General features: G+C 39.6%; 2 protein-coding genes across 2 annotated transcripts; one reads left to right on the top strand and one right to left on the bottom strand.

Annotated features, from left to right (window-relative positions):
* Positions 1-146: 146 nt before the first annotated feature.
* Positions 147-10,999, top strand: e2f5 (E2F transcription factor 5). Its single transcript, XM_063886775.1, has 8 exons — positions 147-454; positions 2,317-2,426; positions 2,703-2,864; positions 3,273-3,381; positions 4,276-4,600; positions 7,787-7,921; positions 8,068-8,106; positions 8,385-10,999. The coding sequence occupies exons 1-8, from the start codon at positions 326-328 to the stop codon at positions 8,459-8,461; spliced, it is 1,086 nt and encodes a 361-aa protein (XP_063742845.1). The 5' UTR covers positions 147-325; the 3' UTR covers positions 8,462-10,999.
* Positions 10,815-14,191, bottom strand: ackr4a (atypical chemokine receptor 4a). Its single transcript, XM_063886774.1, has 2 exons — positions 13,578-14,191; positions 10,815-12,382 (listed from the first exon to the last, which is right to left on the bottom strand). Exon 2 carries the CDS (start codon positions 12,363-12,365, stop codon positions 11,253-11,255), a length of 1,113 nt encoding a protein of 370 aa, XP_063742844.1. The 5' UTR covers positions 12,366-12,382; positions 13,578-14,191; the 3' UTR covers positions 10,815-11,252.
* Between the last annotated feature and the right edge of the window lie 1,490 nt (positions 14,192-15,681).

Below are 15,681 nucleotides of genomic sequence, written 5' to 3'. Positions count from 1 at the left end.
CTAGTTTTTCTGGCTTTACTTTTTAATTGATGTGTTTTTGACTCTTCTCGGCATCCATATACATTGATGGCGATTGATTGGTTTGAGGCGGCGGGGCTAAATTCATGTCGAGAAGGGGCGTCGCGAGCAAGACAGCGGTTGCCATAGCAACAGTAACCTAACGTAACGTCCGTTGATTTAAAAACCCAACAGGTACTGGACGGTCGTCGACCCGTAGCTACGGTTAACTTAAACAGACGCTCTGTATCGGAATAAGAAATGCTCGTTATTTGTGGTTAAAAACACAGACACTTGGCTTTAAAAGGAAGTATTTTTCTTAAGGAAGATGGAGTTTGAGATGACGGAGACTGTTCGCTCGACACCGAGTCGCCACGAGAAAAGTTTGGGGCTCCTCACGATGAAGTTTGTCAGGCTGCTTCAAGAAGCGAAGGATGGCGTCCTGGATTTGAAAGTGGTGAGTGAAACGGAGAAGGATAACAGGCGGCTCAGGGTGGCTGTTTCTCTGTTGATGTTTTTTTGGGGGGGGACTTATCCGTGTGCCACCTGGGAACAAAGGGCTGTCAGTCACAAACGGGGCCGGTCAGGTGCATTGATTTGCCTAACAGGTGGTCTGGCTAGCCGCCATTAGCTTCTTGTTTGTGGGTTTGTGCGAATCACAAACAGAAACAACTGTTTACATAGGGTGTGTAGGGAGTTTCGAGTTAAATTATTAACGTGTATTAAGATAAACCATCTTTATAATATAACTTTGTATTAAAAGTCGGGCTCGGGGTCTAACAATGTTATTACTCGAGTTACTTATCTCTCCCCTCAAAGAAAAACAAACCTGAAAAAGGCAGTCCCATTTTAACTGCAGTATATTTAAATATATGAATTGACCCGAGTGGACAAAAGTCTAATCAAATAAGTCTTAAAAGTTGTTTTTTTTAGCTAATTTGAATTCAGACTCTACTTTTATATTTTATTTTTATATTGAACTATTGTTTCATTCAGTGCTGTAATGTCACTAAGTACATTTACGAGGTACTTTTACTTTAATTGAGTATTTCCATTTTATGCTTCTACTTTACTACATTTTGGAGGAACATATTTTAATACTTACAAACTCGAATTTTTTCACAACATTAGGACTTAGAAGTGTATTATATTAATACAACAATTAAATGACCTTATACACTTTGATGTACTATTATGGATGGAGATACATGGCAGTACAAACAGTCATTAATGCTATCACATCCTGCTGAATTAAACTGATAAACACATCATCACTTTTATATACCTGTGATAAATTATTCTAAAAAAGGCTACTTATAATAATGAGGATAATGAGTACTTTTACTTTTGGTACTTAAATATTTTTAGCTGCTAATTTTTTTTTACATTTCCTTAAGTAACATTTTGAAAGGTCTTTTACTTAAGTATAAGATCAGAGTACTTCTTCCACCACTGCTTATATTTCCCCTCTGAAGTAGCAATCCCATTGACATTTGTTATGGATCCTCTTTAATGTAACCTGAGTGGAAACTTGTCTAATCAAATCGCTGTGAAATTTCTTTTGGCCTATTTTTAATCTGGTTCCCAAACTTTTGGAACACCATAAAACCACCTCTTTTTTTTTGTTTTTGTCTTTTTCTGTCAAATCTGATACAGCATGTGACATTAGTTCATCTTTGTATATCGCCTTGGACTCAGAGGAACTAGTTGATACATCAAAGGGTAATTGGGAAGATGATTGAAAGATGAATTGAGGAGAAAGGTCGATACAGTAGTTGCAGTATACATATTCTTCTGAAAGTATCCTCCCTACCATCTCTTAAAATATTAGTTTTTTTCTCATGGCAGTCTGCTATCAGCTAGAAACCCCTTCCACTCAAACATCAAGTTTGTGATTGGTGGCCCTGTTGTCGCTGCCCATGTGGAGGAATCTTTCTTTGTGAGACCTAACTGCAGTATCTTCCACACATCTCCCTTCTTATCATCACACAAATAGGTAGTTTTCCCTCCTTCTTGCGCGCCAAAGCTGTGTAATGTTTACACAGCAGGCTCCTTAGACCCTTTCCCTCCTCCTTCCGCCTCTGCCATTGTATAACTGTCCTCTTCTGCCAAGGGGTTTTATTTCTGTTTGTGCAGCTTAATTTGCCAAATCCTTAATTTGCCGCCTTTGTTTGGATCTCTCTTTCTGTTGTTTACCACCCAGATTTGGGGTGTCCTGTTAAAGCCTGGTAAACGTATCTGTGATGTATCTTGTCAACTAGGGTGCATATTAAGCTGCCTACTCTGTAAGACCCTTTATGGAAATTTCTGAATTGACAGGCTGCAGACAGCTTGGCAGTGAAACAGAAGAGGAGGATATACGACATTACCAACGTACTGGAAGGAGTTGGGTTGATTGAGAAGAAAAACAAGAACATAATCCAGTGGAGGTTTGAAAAAAATATTTTCATACGTAGGATCTGTCAAGTATTCACTTTAAGTAATTGCCTTCGATATGTTTAAACTCTTTAATGTTGTCAAAGTGAAAGATTTGATTACACTTCCTATGCTACTATTCATGAAAAGTAGCATCTTTCCACCCTTTTAGCAGGCAAATCTAATTTTAGGATTAAGCAGGTTAACAGATTAAGAAGTCTGTTTACCTTTTAATGGAGAAAACCATCGCTAATATATCACACACCACCTGCTTTCCTCTCTGTATCCAGGGGAGAAAACTCAGGCAGCCAAACTCAGGATGTGCTGGAGAAGCTGACCGTTTTGAAGGCACAAATCTCTGAGCTGGAGGCCCAAGAGAAAGAGCTGGACCTCCAGAAGGCATGGCTGGAGAAGAACATCAAAGATCTTAACAACGACACCATCACCAGCACATATCCTTTTATGCCATCTGGCAGTTCTTAGCTTGTGCTTATTTACACCACGGCTCATAGAAAGCAACTTACTGTTGGACTCAACATATTAATAGAACAATAGACATTTCCTTTGTGATCTTGAGTATTTGTTTCTCTCTGTAGTTTCTAAAGCTAGCCCTCCTGAGGCCACCTTTTATTCATTTAAAAAGAAAACACATTTTTGCTTGTTTTCTTACCATTGTTTGCTTTTTGAGAGAAATGTATAAACAGAGGATTGTAAATATATTTACTATTGTCTGTCTCTTGTGAATTCACAGCTACTCTAATCCTGACGTGCACAATGCTCACAGTGTTGTTTTTCCAGTTTATTGTCTCTATTTTCCTCCTATAAGTAATCCTACTTTGGTTTCCTTAACACCTCTCCACTTATAAATTTGTTACGCATGAAGATATCTGCAATGCCTTCAGTGGAGACACTCTTCTTGCTGTAATGGCTCCTGCTGGGACTCAGCTGGAGGTACCTCTGCCAGAAACGGTTGGTGACTTCCCTAAAATCAGTTTTTATTGATCAGGATAGATGGGCTGTGTTTGAAATGTTAAAGACATACTGCCTCCTACAGTACATACCCAAATCCTCATTATTGTTCTGCTTTCTAAATTAAGGATTAAGTCTGCCATCACCAAAACACTTTGACGCTGAAGTCCTCTCAAGCAAGAGAGTCCCTTGACTTCAAAACAGCCAGTCTGACCCGGCAAACTATTCCTCCAAAAATGAAACTAATCACATATCGGTAATTTAAAGAGACGCAATGCATTGTGGGGTAGTAAAACATCCAAGTATTTCCTGCAGACACAAAACCCATAAACTATGCAGTGCCAAAGTAACATTTACATTTGATTCAAAGTTAATAGACATAAAGTAAACCTGTATCTGAACATTATATGTATCGATATATGGTGTGTTTTTAGGGCAACTACTCTTACAATGATAAGGTATCAGATGTAGATTCATTTAATAACTCAAATGAGACAGTCCAAAGGTAATACACTTTAGCTCAGATTAACAAACACCAAAGTTCGAGTAACTTGCTCCTTATTTGTAAAGAAATTATTGCTGTGGCTACTTCAAGGAAGCTGAAACGCGCAGTGACCACTACACCTCAGTTGTTATGGCAAACTTGTAAGAAAACGACTATCCATTCAACCACCCAGTTGGTGCTTTGGCATTCATTTGGAGTTGCTGCCAAAAGGTGAGCTGAAGGATACCTCAAACGACACATTGAGGGAAACTCCAACTCCATTTTTTTGGTTTGCCAATGAAAGACACCCCTTTCACATACAAGTAGTCCTTTGATCCATTACAGTATATGTTTGAAAAAGGTTGACTAAATCTGCTGTCATGGCGATAAACCTCTCCATCTCCGCGCAGGGCCAGAGTGGTCAGAAGAAGTACCAGGTGAACCTGCGCAGCAACTCGGCTCCCATCCAGGTGATGCTCATCAACAGGGATTCAGACTCCACAGTACCTGTGGTCTTCTCTGTGCCGCCCACCGACGACCTCTGTCCAATGCCAACTCCCCCCAGCACCCCCGCCACCCTGCAGAGGTTTCCCCTCACCACGTCCAGCTTCTCCTCCTCCAACACCACCTCCTCCTACTGCAGCCAGGACTCCCTCTGCTCAGACCACCAGATGGTGCTGCCCGACCACGATGATGCGCTGACGCCGTCCTCCACCCCTCCTGACATGCAGATGGGTAAGCGCAGAGACTTCAAAGCTTATTAAGTTCTACTATAAGAAAAACTCCACATGGAATGATATATTTTATGGGTGCAGAGACATATTTTATACACACAGTAGCATCTTTATAACAGAAAGGACTTCATTATTAAACCTGCTAATAGCTTTTAATATTTTATGTAAAATATTGGTCAATGTTCAATTTCTCGGTCCACACACTTCGTCTGAAAATATTGATAAACATTTAACAAGCCTCACAAGAAAATAGACTCTTAAACATTGAGTAAACATTGGATTAAATACCCTTTATTGATGTTCTAGTTATAAAATGCTGTACACTATGAGTCAAAAGACGTTAGTTATTATGACCCTCCCATGTTTTGTCAATTAGCATTTTTTATACTGTGTTATATCGTAAAAGCACTCTCTTGTTGAACAATTTAAACGCCCTTTGGCGTGTCATAGTCATGTTGGACCTTGGACACGTTTTGGCAGTCTTCAGAGAGTCAAAAGTTAAATAAAGTTGTCTAAATGTACTTTCCAAAGAACACTTGAAACAAATGATTAGAGTCCAGGAACTGATTCATTCGAAATCCTACAAGTAACATTATTAATGACTGAATGCAGTGGAGGTTTCGGTCAAATAAGTCCATATTTAGTAAAGATAGTCACACTGAAGTAGAAAAGCTTTCTACAAATATAAGCTCTGTTTCCACCAGTTAATTACAGGGAGTGTGTGTGTGGCCTCGTTCCACATAGAAATCAATGTAGTTTTGATCTGACTGCACCACCGGAAACACCGGCTAGAAATGGGAAGTGATTACTCATTTTACTGTAAGAGAAAACTTTCGACACCCAGTTCTTCAACATCATATGCTGCCATCCTTTTTTAGTGCAACTCTATTACTCAACGAGTAATATTCTCCTCGTTGATTAACTATGGTGCCTTACACTGAGAGTAGATTTTGCATTTGGTTCATTTTAGCTTTTAAGGTCTGCTGACTCAGAAATGTCTGATGTTGGATCCAAGATGCAAGGACAAGTTCCTAAACCACATGATCATATTGTACCTGACACTCTGTCAGCCATGACGGCCTACCTGTCGCACAACCAATGGTTTTCTGGACCATGAGAATATACAGTGGGGCAAAAAAGTATTTAGTCAGCCACCAATTGTGCAAGTTCTCCCATTTAAAAAGATGAGAGAGGCCTGTAATTTTCATCATAGGTATACTTCAACTATGAGAGACAGGATGAGAAAAAAAAATCCAGGAAATCACATTGTCTGATTTTTAATGAATTAATTGGTAAATTCCTCGGTAAAATAAGTATTTGGTCACCTACAAACAAGCAAGATTTCTGGCTCTCACAGACCTGTAACTTCTTCTTTAAGAGGCTCCTCTGTCCTCCACTCGTTACCTGTATTAATGGCACCTTTTTTAACTCGTTATCAGTATAAAAGACACCTGTCCACAACCTCAAACAGTCATACTCCAAACTCCACTATGGCCAAGACCAAAGAGCTGTCAAAGGAGACCAGAGACAAAATTGTAGACCTGCACCAGGCTGGGAAAACTGAATCTGCAATAGGTAAGCAGCTTGGTGTGAAGAAATCAACTGTGGGAGCAATTATTAGAAAATGGAAGACATACAAGACCACTGCTAATCTCCCTCCATCTGGGGCTCCACGCAAGATCTCACACCGTGGGGTCAAAATGATCACAAGAACGGTGAGCAAAAATCCCAGAACCACACGGGGGGACCTAGTGAATGACCTGCAGAGAGCTGGGACCAAAGTAACAGAGGCTACCATCAGTAACACACTACGCCGCCAGGGACTTAAATCCTGCAGTTCCAGACATGTCCCCCTGCTTAAGCCAGTACATGTCCAGGCCCGTCTGAAGTTTGCTAGAGGGCATTTGGATGATCCAGAAGAGGATTGGGAGAATGTCATATGGTCAGATGAAACCAAAATAGAACTTTTTGGTAAAAACTCAACTCGTCCTGTTTGGAGGAGAAAGAATGCAGAGTTGCATCCAAAGAACACCATACCTACTGTGAAGCATGGGGGGTGGAAACATCATGCTTTGGGGCTGTTTTTCTGCAAAGGGACCAGGACGACTGATCCGTGTAAAGGAAAGAATGAATGGGGCCATGTATCGTGAGATTTTGAGTGAAAACCTCCTTCCATCAGCAAGGGCACTGAAGATGAAGCGTGGCTGGGTCTTTCAGCATGACAATGATCTCAAACACACCGCCAGGGCAACGAAGGAGTGGCTTCGTAAGAAGCATTTCAAGGTCCTGGAGTGGCCTAGCCAGTCTCCAGATCTCAACCCCATAGAAAATCTTTGGAGGGAGTTGAAAGTCCGTGTTGCCCAGCGACAGCCCCAAAACATCACTGCTTTAAAGGAGATCTGCATGGAGGAATGGGCCAAAATACCAGCAACAGTGTGTGAAAACCTTGTGAAGACTTACAGAAAACATTTGACCTCTGTCATTGCCAACAAAGGGTATATAACAAAGTATTGAGATGAACTTTTGTTATTGACCAAATACTTATTTTCCACAATCATTTGAAAATAAATTCTTTAAAAATCCTACAATGTGATTTTCTGGATTTTTTTTTCTCATTCTGTCTCTCATAGTTGAAGTATACCTATGATGAAAATCACAGGCCTCTCTCATCTTTTTAAATGGGAGAACTTGCACAATTGGTGGCTGACTAAATACTTTTTTGCCCCACTGTATTAACCAGAAAGACACGGACAAGCACAGGAAACACAGGTTTGCTCATTGTAGTTACCATGGTATTTGCATTACAAACATCATAGTACTATATGGGTACAAAAGCAACAGCCTATGGTGTATGATTGTTGTCAATGTAATGTTTATGCCTAATAAAATAAAAGACAGCCTGAGGGAAAAACGTAATACCTTAATAACTTTCATACCGTATATAGAAAGGAAAAGGCAGAGTAACCAAGACTTATGATTTCCAAAACTATACGGGTTAAGGTTGTTTCCTCAGATACCTTAACTCAAATGTTACATAGCGCTGCCCACCACCAACATGTAGAAGTGTCACGTCCTCTTCTAATGATTCTAGGTCCAGATATTTGAGCCCTGTAAAGTTGCTGGTTTAATTTTCCACAATAGACTTTCAAGTATAGCTTCGTTTTTCCCTCCCCGATGCTCCCTGCAGAGTGTCACGTTCAGTCAGCAGTGATGTTGGGACAGCAGCAGATGGACCTGGACTCAGAGTTTCAGTCCGTTCTGGACGTGAGCAGCCTGCTGAAGCTCAGCGTGACTGGAGACCACATGAAGGATGACCGAGAGGGTATGTGAATGCAGCTACGATGGTTATCTCCATAATTACATCCAGCCATGAAACTCAGGGACATTTAATCTTTGCTTTACATGCGTTTCAGTTAAGGCTTTAAGATTTAAGGGTTTTTTTATTCAGAGTTTTGAATTCTCTTGTAGGTGCTGTGGACCTTATTGATGAGCTAATGTCCACAGATGGTAAGCCTCTCAAAACCTTAACTAATGTTATGAATGAAAAACTGTGTCAATAACATGTCTGGAATTACAGTAGGGAAGGTCATTACTTTGCATCTACTTGATCATAAACCAAAATATTGTTATCAACCCATGTCCCAAAGCATGATATATAATCAGGGAAAATGCCACATTGAGCTATTTTGCTAGCGTAGCTTAACATCCGTAAGTAGTGTTTCTTTCCTTGTGTTATTCATGTTTACAGTATGTTTTGTTGTTAAAGCTCCTCTCTTCTCACACAGTAATAGACTACAGCTTTAACCTGGATGACAACGAGGGAGTGTGTGACCTTTTTGATGTGCAGATCCTAAATTACTGAGGGCTAACTCTGCTGTACTCTTGTACAATCTCAGGAGGCACTTTTTGCTTTGCTCTAAAGACACCCTAAAGATGCCTTTCCCTATTTTTGTTATAATTGCACAGCTGATACTTAAGCATACCACTGTCGTCTGAAAAAACACAGACTTTTTGCTGTCTGCCAGACAACTTCAGTCTGCTACTGGCCATCCAACACAAAACCAAGTGCCTGAAATACTTACCCATACAGTATGAACTTAATGAAGCCACAATGAATCAGTATATATCCAATTGAATTGTTTCCTAGTTGGATATCATTCAGAGTAATAGTTGGTGGAAATAAGCCGGGACAATCTTCAGCTTTACTGCACTTTAGCGTGTATGTATTTTTGTATTTTTCCACGTCCAGAAATGTGAAAATCCTCCAACGTTTTTCTACTTCTTCCTCTTTCTGTTAATGAATGGTTCAGATTGTGAGTGTCCTCTTTCGGTTGGTATTCACAGTAACATGTAACTATTCGGTATTGGCTTCTTCCTCACATTTAATACAGGGTTAATGATCTAGTTCAGGGTGTGTAAGAAACTTTACATGAAAAGCATATTTTGTAAAACCTACCGAACTCCATGGTTATTTTCGATAAAATGGCATGTTGTATTTAATGGGTGAATCTTTTGGTTACGTTTTGTAACCTTGTTCTCATGTGAAAATGCCTGAAAGATTTATTTTCTAAATTATTGAGACACTGCCATTTAAGGCCTCTAAAGTTTTCTTTTTTATATATTTTGTATAATTAGTTATCTATTTAAATAACTAATATTTTTTATTATTTAATGAAAAAAATACATTCTTGGTTGTAGTTTGTTGAAAATGAAGCTGTTCGACTGCCTTAATTGTGATAATAAATTAATCAGCCAGATATATGATCTGAATTAAATGTTAATTGTTGAGATCTGAAATATTTTGTATATTTATAGTTTCCTTTGATTACAGAGGTCATGTTTTTGTGACATATTGTTTTTTATTTGCACATTTATGACGTTTTTTCAATAAAGCTCCATTTAGAAAGTTGCTGACAACTAGTGATTCGAGTTTGATTTCAACATACTCGATCTTCGTTATGTAAGACTTGTTCGTCTGGGAGTATTCAAGGTGTGTTGTATCCAAATAGTTCCTTTTTTTGGCTGAGTGAAATGTTTTGCGCTAACAGATGGCAAACATCAGTCCAATGGTTTCCACATGAGAGAGCATGTGTGCCAGAGCCTGACCTGCAGCATCACTTGATTTGTACCAGCTGGGAAACGGGAAGGAAAAAAACATTAAATGGATTTTTTTTTCTTTCTAATCTCATTTTGGAGAACTTGTGAAATTCAAATGGTCAGAAAACACTCTATGTTGACATTTTGTCTGACGGGATAATGGCATGACACACCACAGGGGGGAAAAAACCACAGACATGCAAAGTCATTATTTCAAGTGCTGTGTTCATGTCGGATTTGCAATTTCAGACATTGTTTTAACTTGCTCACAAACAATAAGCCCTGGACTTTTTATGCAGCTATATATACCTGTGAGAAAATGATGTAATATCTGACATCCTTCAGCTGCTGCTTTAAACATTTTCTCTTTAAAAGATAATCCTGTTTTGTTTTGAACCCTAGTATAAATTAATAAATGATCTGTTCGCATAGGGCAATATGTAAAGCGTCTTTGAGTACCGTAAAAAGCGCTATATAAATGTGATTTATTATATTATTATTAATCCTGACAGATTACAAGAGCACATTTTAGAGTTTAGACTACTGGTAATTACCACTTACTTTGTGTAGCTAAAGAGGTACACAGTGTACTTTTACTGGACGTTAAACAAGTCTATTACTCAATGTTTAAATGTGTGCATCCCTCCTCCTCTTTGCCTCTTCAAGTCATCTTGTCTGGTTAATCAGTCCTAAAGAGAAAGATCTGTAATGAAGAAATAGAGTTTGCAGCTATCGCGACGGTCGGCCATTTCCTCGTAAAAAGAAGTTACTGGGAGTTTTTTTTCAGTGCAAGTATGTGTGCAGTAAATGTGCCTCAGATGTTCTGAGGAAGTCAGGAAACTAATCTGGTTGCCCTGCATGAAGGGAAGTTAAATCCTGCTGGACTTAGATCTGAGACAAGACTCTGCAAGCAGCACCACGAGGGACATAAAGCTGATATGTGGTAACTTTTCATTTTTAGGAACTACATGTCATCTAAGAAGAACAAACCCTTGATCAGAAAGGACATAGTTCAACTGGAACATTATTACTGTTTCAAAGTCATACTTATTCACTTCTAATCAGTGGAGCAGCCATGTGCAGTACATCTGGTTTATAGGCTGTGGAGATGGCTAAGATCAAGTAAAGAAGGAGTGTTTATTTGAGTTGATTTACAATTAAAACAATCATGAATCTAAACAAGTTTCAAAGTTGTTTTTCCAAAGCAGCTGGGTTCCAGTTCATTCGTTAAGTGTGTGATGAAGAGTATCAAGTTCAAGTTTCTTTGTTAACTTTTTGTACTGTGAGCGCATCTGGAAAAAACAGTTGATGTGTCTTGTGAAATCCTGAGGAATGTCTGTTATCTCAGATCTGGAGGAAGAACAAAACAACCAGATTCAAGCTTGTAAGTTATCCTGCAATGAGTGCTTTTTTATAATTCTGTAAAACTTTTAAGTAGAAGTACAAATGGTTCATTTAATATACTCAAAACATAAAGCCAAATCCATTTCCATTCATCACTCATGCCTCTACTGTTCTTCTACTTTACTAAATGAGTGATAATGACTGATTTTGAATCATATTGAGAATGTGTTTGTCTCTTGAGATGCACTGTGGGAGTTAAATGACATCTCCATCTGTACTTCCTCTGCAGGGTTTTCTGTCCTCTTCCTTCTCTGTCTTCTCTTCTCGCCAAACTTTTTGACCACTTTCCCCATGTGCTGCCTGAAGGACGACCCCACGAAGGCGTAGAGGATAGGGTTGAGGCAGCAATGAGTGAGGGCCAAGCTCTCTGTCACCTGAGCCGCCCGATCCAGCACTTTACTCGTCCCACAGTGGGTCACCAATGCGTAGACTGAGTCCATTGCTCGGTAGACCTTCAACACGTTATAAGGCAGCTGGGTGACCACGAACACCCCCCCCACTGTTAGAAGGACACGCAGAGCTTTCCATTTCTTGCCTCTGCTCTCCGCGGGAAGCTCCTTCAGTGCGCGGCCCACACTGCAGTAACACACCACCATCACCAGGAGAGGAAGCAGGAAACCCAGCAGCACTTCGGCCATCTCCAGAGCAGCTTTCCCTTCTCGAGCCATGGATGCAGGGTAGACGGCCAGACAGACGCTCCTGTTAGATGCCCATCTCACTTCTGAGAGGATCAAATCAGGAAGTCCGAGTAAAAAAGCAGTCGCCCAAACCACAAAAAAAATCCTCCAGCTGTGTCTCCTGGAGAAAATCCTCTGCAGGCGCCCACTGTGTTCCCTTCCCTGTGCCCTGGCTAACGCCAAGTATCGATCCAGGCTGATGCAGGCGAGCAGCATCATGCAGCAGGTGAAGTTGACCGTGTAGCAGGCCGACACCATCTTACAGACGACCTGGCCCAGCTCCCAGCCCCTCGCTGCATCTGCAGCCCAGAAAGGCAACGTGAAGAGCAGCAGCAGGTCGGCCACAGCCAGGTGGGTCAGGAAGGCGTCCATTAAGGTCTTTAGGCGTTTGTGGTAGGCGTAGACCGCCACGACTAAGCCGTTTCCTGCCAGCCCCAACACCAGACATACTGTGTAAATGACGGGGAGGAAGAGGGCTGCGAAGGAGCGGACATCAGCCTTCTCACAGAGGGCCGGGTAGTCGTCGTAACTGAAGTTGAAGCTGATGTTTTCATGGTATAAGTAGTCGTATTCCCCTGAGACATCCATGATAGTCAGATAAAGAGCTGTGAGGGAGGACATTTTGGAAATGTTAATGTTGAGAATCAATCAGTGGCAAATAGATCTCAGTTATATAGATTCTGTAATGAGAGACATGTGAACGGTTCCACCCCTGTTGTACCCAAACGGATGCAGACGTGGACAAAATTGTTGGTACCCTTCCGTTAAAGAAAGAAAAGCTTACAATGGTCCCTGAAATAACTTGAATCTATAACGAAATGAAAAATAACGAATGAAAATCCGACATCACTTTTGAATTGTGGTTCAACAGAATCATTTAACAAAAGAAAATAATGAAACTTGCCTGGAAAAAAAAGCAAAGCAATGTCTGATTTTCATTCGTTATTTTTCAATTCATTTTTATTTATTATTACTTTTGTCAGTTTCAAGTTATTTCAGTGACCATTGTGGCTTTTTCTTTTTTTAACGGAAGGGTACCAACAATTGTTCCATGTCTGTAATAAACACTGTAAGTTTATCCAGCCTCTCTGCAGAGATAAGGGGTAAAGGGCAAAGTGCTGGTTGTATAAACTATCACATTCCCCTGGTAATACCCCTGCTGTGATGAAGAGTTTATTTGAGGTAACCTCAGATTATTTGCGGAGTAAGATAAGTACAAAAAGCATCAACAAATACATGATAGTGTGACATTAAAGATTCATATAAAACTGAATTGATCGCAAGGTGCTAATTCACAATCTACCCATCAGATAAAGTATAAAACTTCAAATCAGCTCCACCTTAGCTGCAACATTGAAACGATATTTACTGATTAATGCATCAATACTTTTTATTTTATATTATAATATACATTATTCTGCCTAATGAGTACAGTAACTTTCTGTACTTTAAGGATATGATCCTAAAGTGCAAGTTACTAAAAATGTACTTAAGTATAGGGCTACAGTACTTGATTAAATGTATGTATTTTTCTCAAAGGGATACTGCAAAATGAGCACTTTTGATACTTTAAGGATACTTTTCCTTAAGGAAAGTTTGAATTCCACAGCTATTTTCATGTTGTTCCATGTGCACAGCATGATAAAGATAGTGATTAAGGAGACAATCAATGACACTCCAGCTGCATATTGTAAATCTAAATGTAAGTGCAAACTGCGCTGAAGAGCAGTACACCATTATTAAGACAAAAACGTTACAGTTAAAAGTGAAACGGGTGATGAATTATAGACATATACTCACGGTGATTCTCCTATCTGTCCCGTCTGTGTTTGCCATGGAAGCACAAAGCGCTCAGACTACGTGCTTTTCTGCAGAGAAGGGTTTGTTTGATTTTTCTCCAGCGCAGCACAAGTGGGTGGGATGCGGGAAGTCACAAAACCCAGCTTTGTAAAAAAATAAAAATAAAAACCTTGTGCTGCGGCCTCTGCATTAATATTATCTGGTCATATTAATGATGCATTAATATTTCGTGTTCGCACCAGGTGGATCTAATTTCAAGACTTTTATACAGTTTGTTTTGTCAAGTGGTCACGTGGTAAATATTGGAGTGATGAGATGGTTAATGGGACAGTAAATTAAAAGTTAATTACATTTAGTTTGAGGTTAAATCTGTAGGAGGAGTAAGACGTTGCCCTTGTAGTGAAGCAGGAGTATTAAGTAGCAGAAAAAGTAAAAATACTTTAAAAAGTACCCAATAAATATACTAGTTAAGTGCTTCAGTGTTTCCAGTATACCTCCTTTGAGCTGTACTGTATGTTAACATAACTGATGGTGACTCGTGTATAGAAATGTTTCATCCACTCAGATCTTCTCTCATCTGGAAGATTTCAGTAAAAATAATAAACCCAAAAACAACAAACCATTTACGTTTGAATCTTTGAAAACTAGCCGGGCAAGCTTTTCCAAAACTGCAAGTGATCACCAATGACATTATTACAGTAACGGCAATATTTGCTTCATGTCTGTAATGTGAATACGCCCAGAAACCAGTGCAGATCCAGCCTTTCCATCAATTACTGCCAGAGAGTCGGGAAACAGTCCAGCATCGAATCCAGCCGAGTCGTGTAGAAACACAAACACACTTCTGAGCAGGATGAGTCAGAGAGGGAGAGAAACAAGTCAAGTGACAGAAACAGAAACCAAATCATTTGACTGTTTATGAGGGAATCATTTCTGTGTATCAAACTTGAATATACATGTTAAAACTGGGACAACACAAACAATAAATCGTTGCGCCATGCGTGCAGTAATTCAAGTTAAACCTTCACTTTAGCTGACTTTGATGACATTGAAGAGGTTAATTCTAGCAGTAAAGGCAAAGAAGGAGTGTGCTTTTCATAAAACATTAGGACAAGGTGCAAAAGAAACGCATACAGCAAAAGACATTTAGAGGAAAGCAGGATAAGAGTAGCACAACAAGCACGAGCTAAAGCATAATAAGAGAATACAATGGAAACAAATGACTGCAGACTTGCAAAATGATCTATTTATCATGTCACACCCATAGTTGTAATAATATCTCCCCAGCTAGGACGAGGAGGGATGTTCAAGATTAACTCTCGGTTTTAATCCATCATGATTTAGCATGCTGGCCTCCTTTCCTTTTTTATTTATTTGTTTTTAAATCAGTGCTTCCTTCTCTGCCCCCGCCCAGTTACAGAACACACCGGTTTCCTCTCTTCAGCATGAAACACTTTTGGTTGTTATGGTCACATTAAATCACATACACATGTAGAGAGACGTCAAAGGGAACATTGAAGTATTTTGTTTTGTGTTATTCTCTTTGTTGTCAATGATTTATCACAATGTAGTTTAAATTCAGACAGCTGATCACATGTCAGGTTAAGAGTATTGTTTTGTGTGTCATCTGAAAGAGAAAAAAAGAGTTCTGCGGTTAGGTGGTGTACACCCTGTTATTACATTTAACAGACACCATGAGTGTTTCAGACATTTACTTAGAGTCCCTGGCTGAATGATGGTTGGACTCTCGTACTGATGGTTTTTGTTTATTGTATACCCTTTCTTGTATAGAAGTCATTACCAACATAAGAGTTTGTGCCTCTATCAGCCTGGTGCCAAAAAACAAACTACCCCCTATATAGTAATAGATTCATTGTGGATCGTCATTATACATGGGTCACTTTCACTGCTGCGTTGTCCGTTGGGTTCTGGTAGAAGATCTTTCAAAGTAGAAGTCTGGATCTTATAAATAAAAGTGCAAAAAGAAACTCCACCAACGTAGATATTGACACACAAATACCATCCCTTCTACAAAAGGTAACACATTTTAAACAAAGTCAAGAAACACCAAAGGTCATTTACACTTAGAGTTTTACTAACATGC

The sequence above is a fragment of the Eleginops maclovinus genome, chromosome 6 (genome assembly GCF_036324505.1).
Source record: "Eleginops maclovinus isolate JMC-PN-2008 ecotype Puerto Natales chromosome 6, JC_Emac_rtc_rv5, whole genome shotgun sequence".
NCBI classification, from domain to species: domain Eukaryota; kingdom Metazoa; phylum Chordata; class Actinopteri; order Perciformes; family Eleginopidae; genus Eleginops; species Eleginops maclovinus.
The sequence above is the reverse complement of the archived record's forward strand: the minus strand, read 5'-3'. Positions and strand labels throughout refer to the sequence as shown.

What these genes read in the sequence shown, in the direction of transcription:
- e2f5 (XM_063886775.1), top strand. Translation starts at nt 326, where the DNA reads ATGGAGTTTGAGATGACGGAGACTGTTCGCTCGACACCGAGTCGCCAC. An exon ending in AGGTACCTCTGCCAGAAACG is followed by an intron (nt 3,382 to 4,275) that starts GTTGGTGACTTC and finishes ATCTCCGCGCAG; the next exon opens with GGCCAGAGTGGTCAGAAGAA. An exon ending in TGAGCTAATGTCCACAGATG is followed by an intron (nt 8,107 to 8,384) that starts GTAAGCCTCTCA and finishes CTTCTCACACAG; the next exon opens with TAATAGACTACAGCTTTAAC.
- ackr4a (XM_063886774.1), bottom strand. Translation starts at nt 12,365, where the DNA reads ATGGATGTCTCAGGGGAATACGACTACTTATACCATGAAAACATCAGC.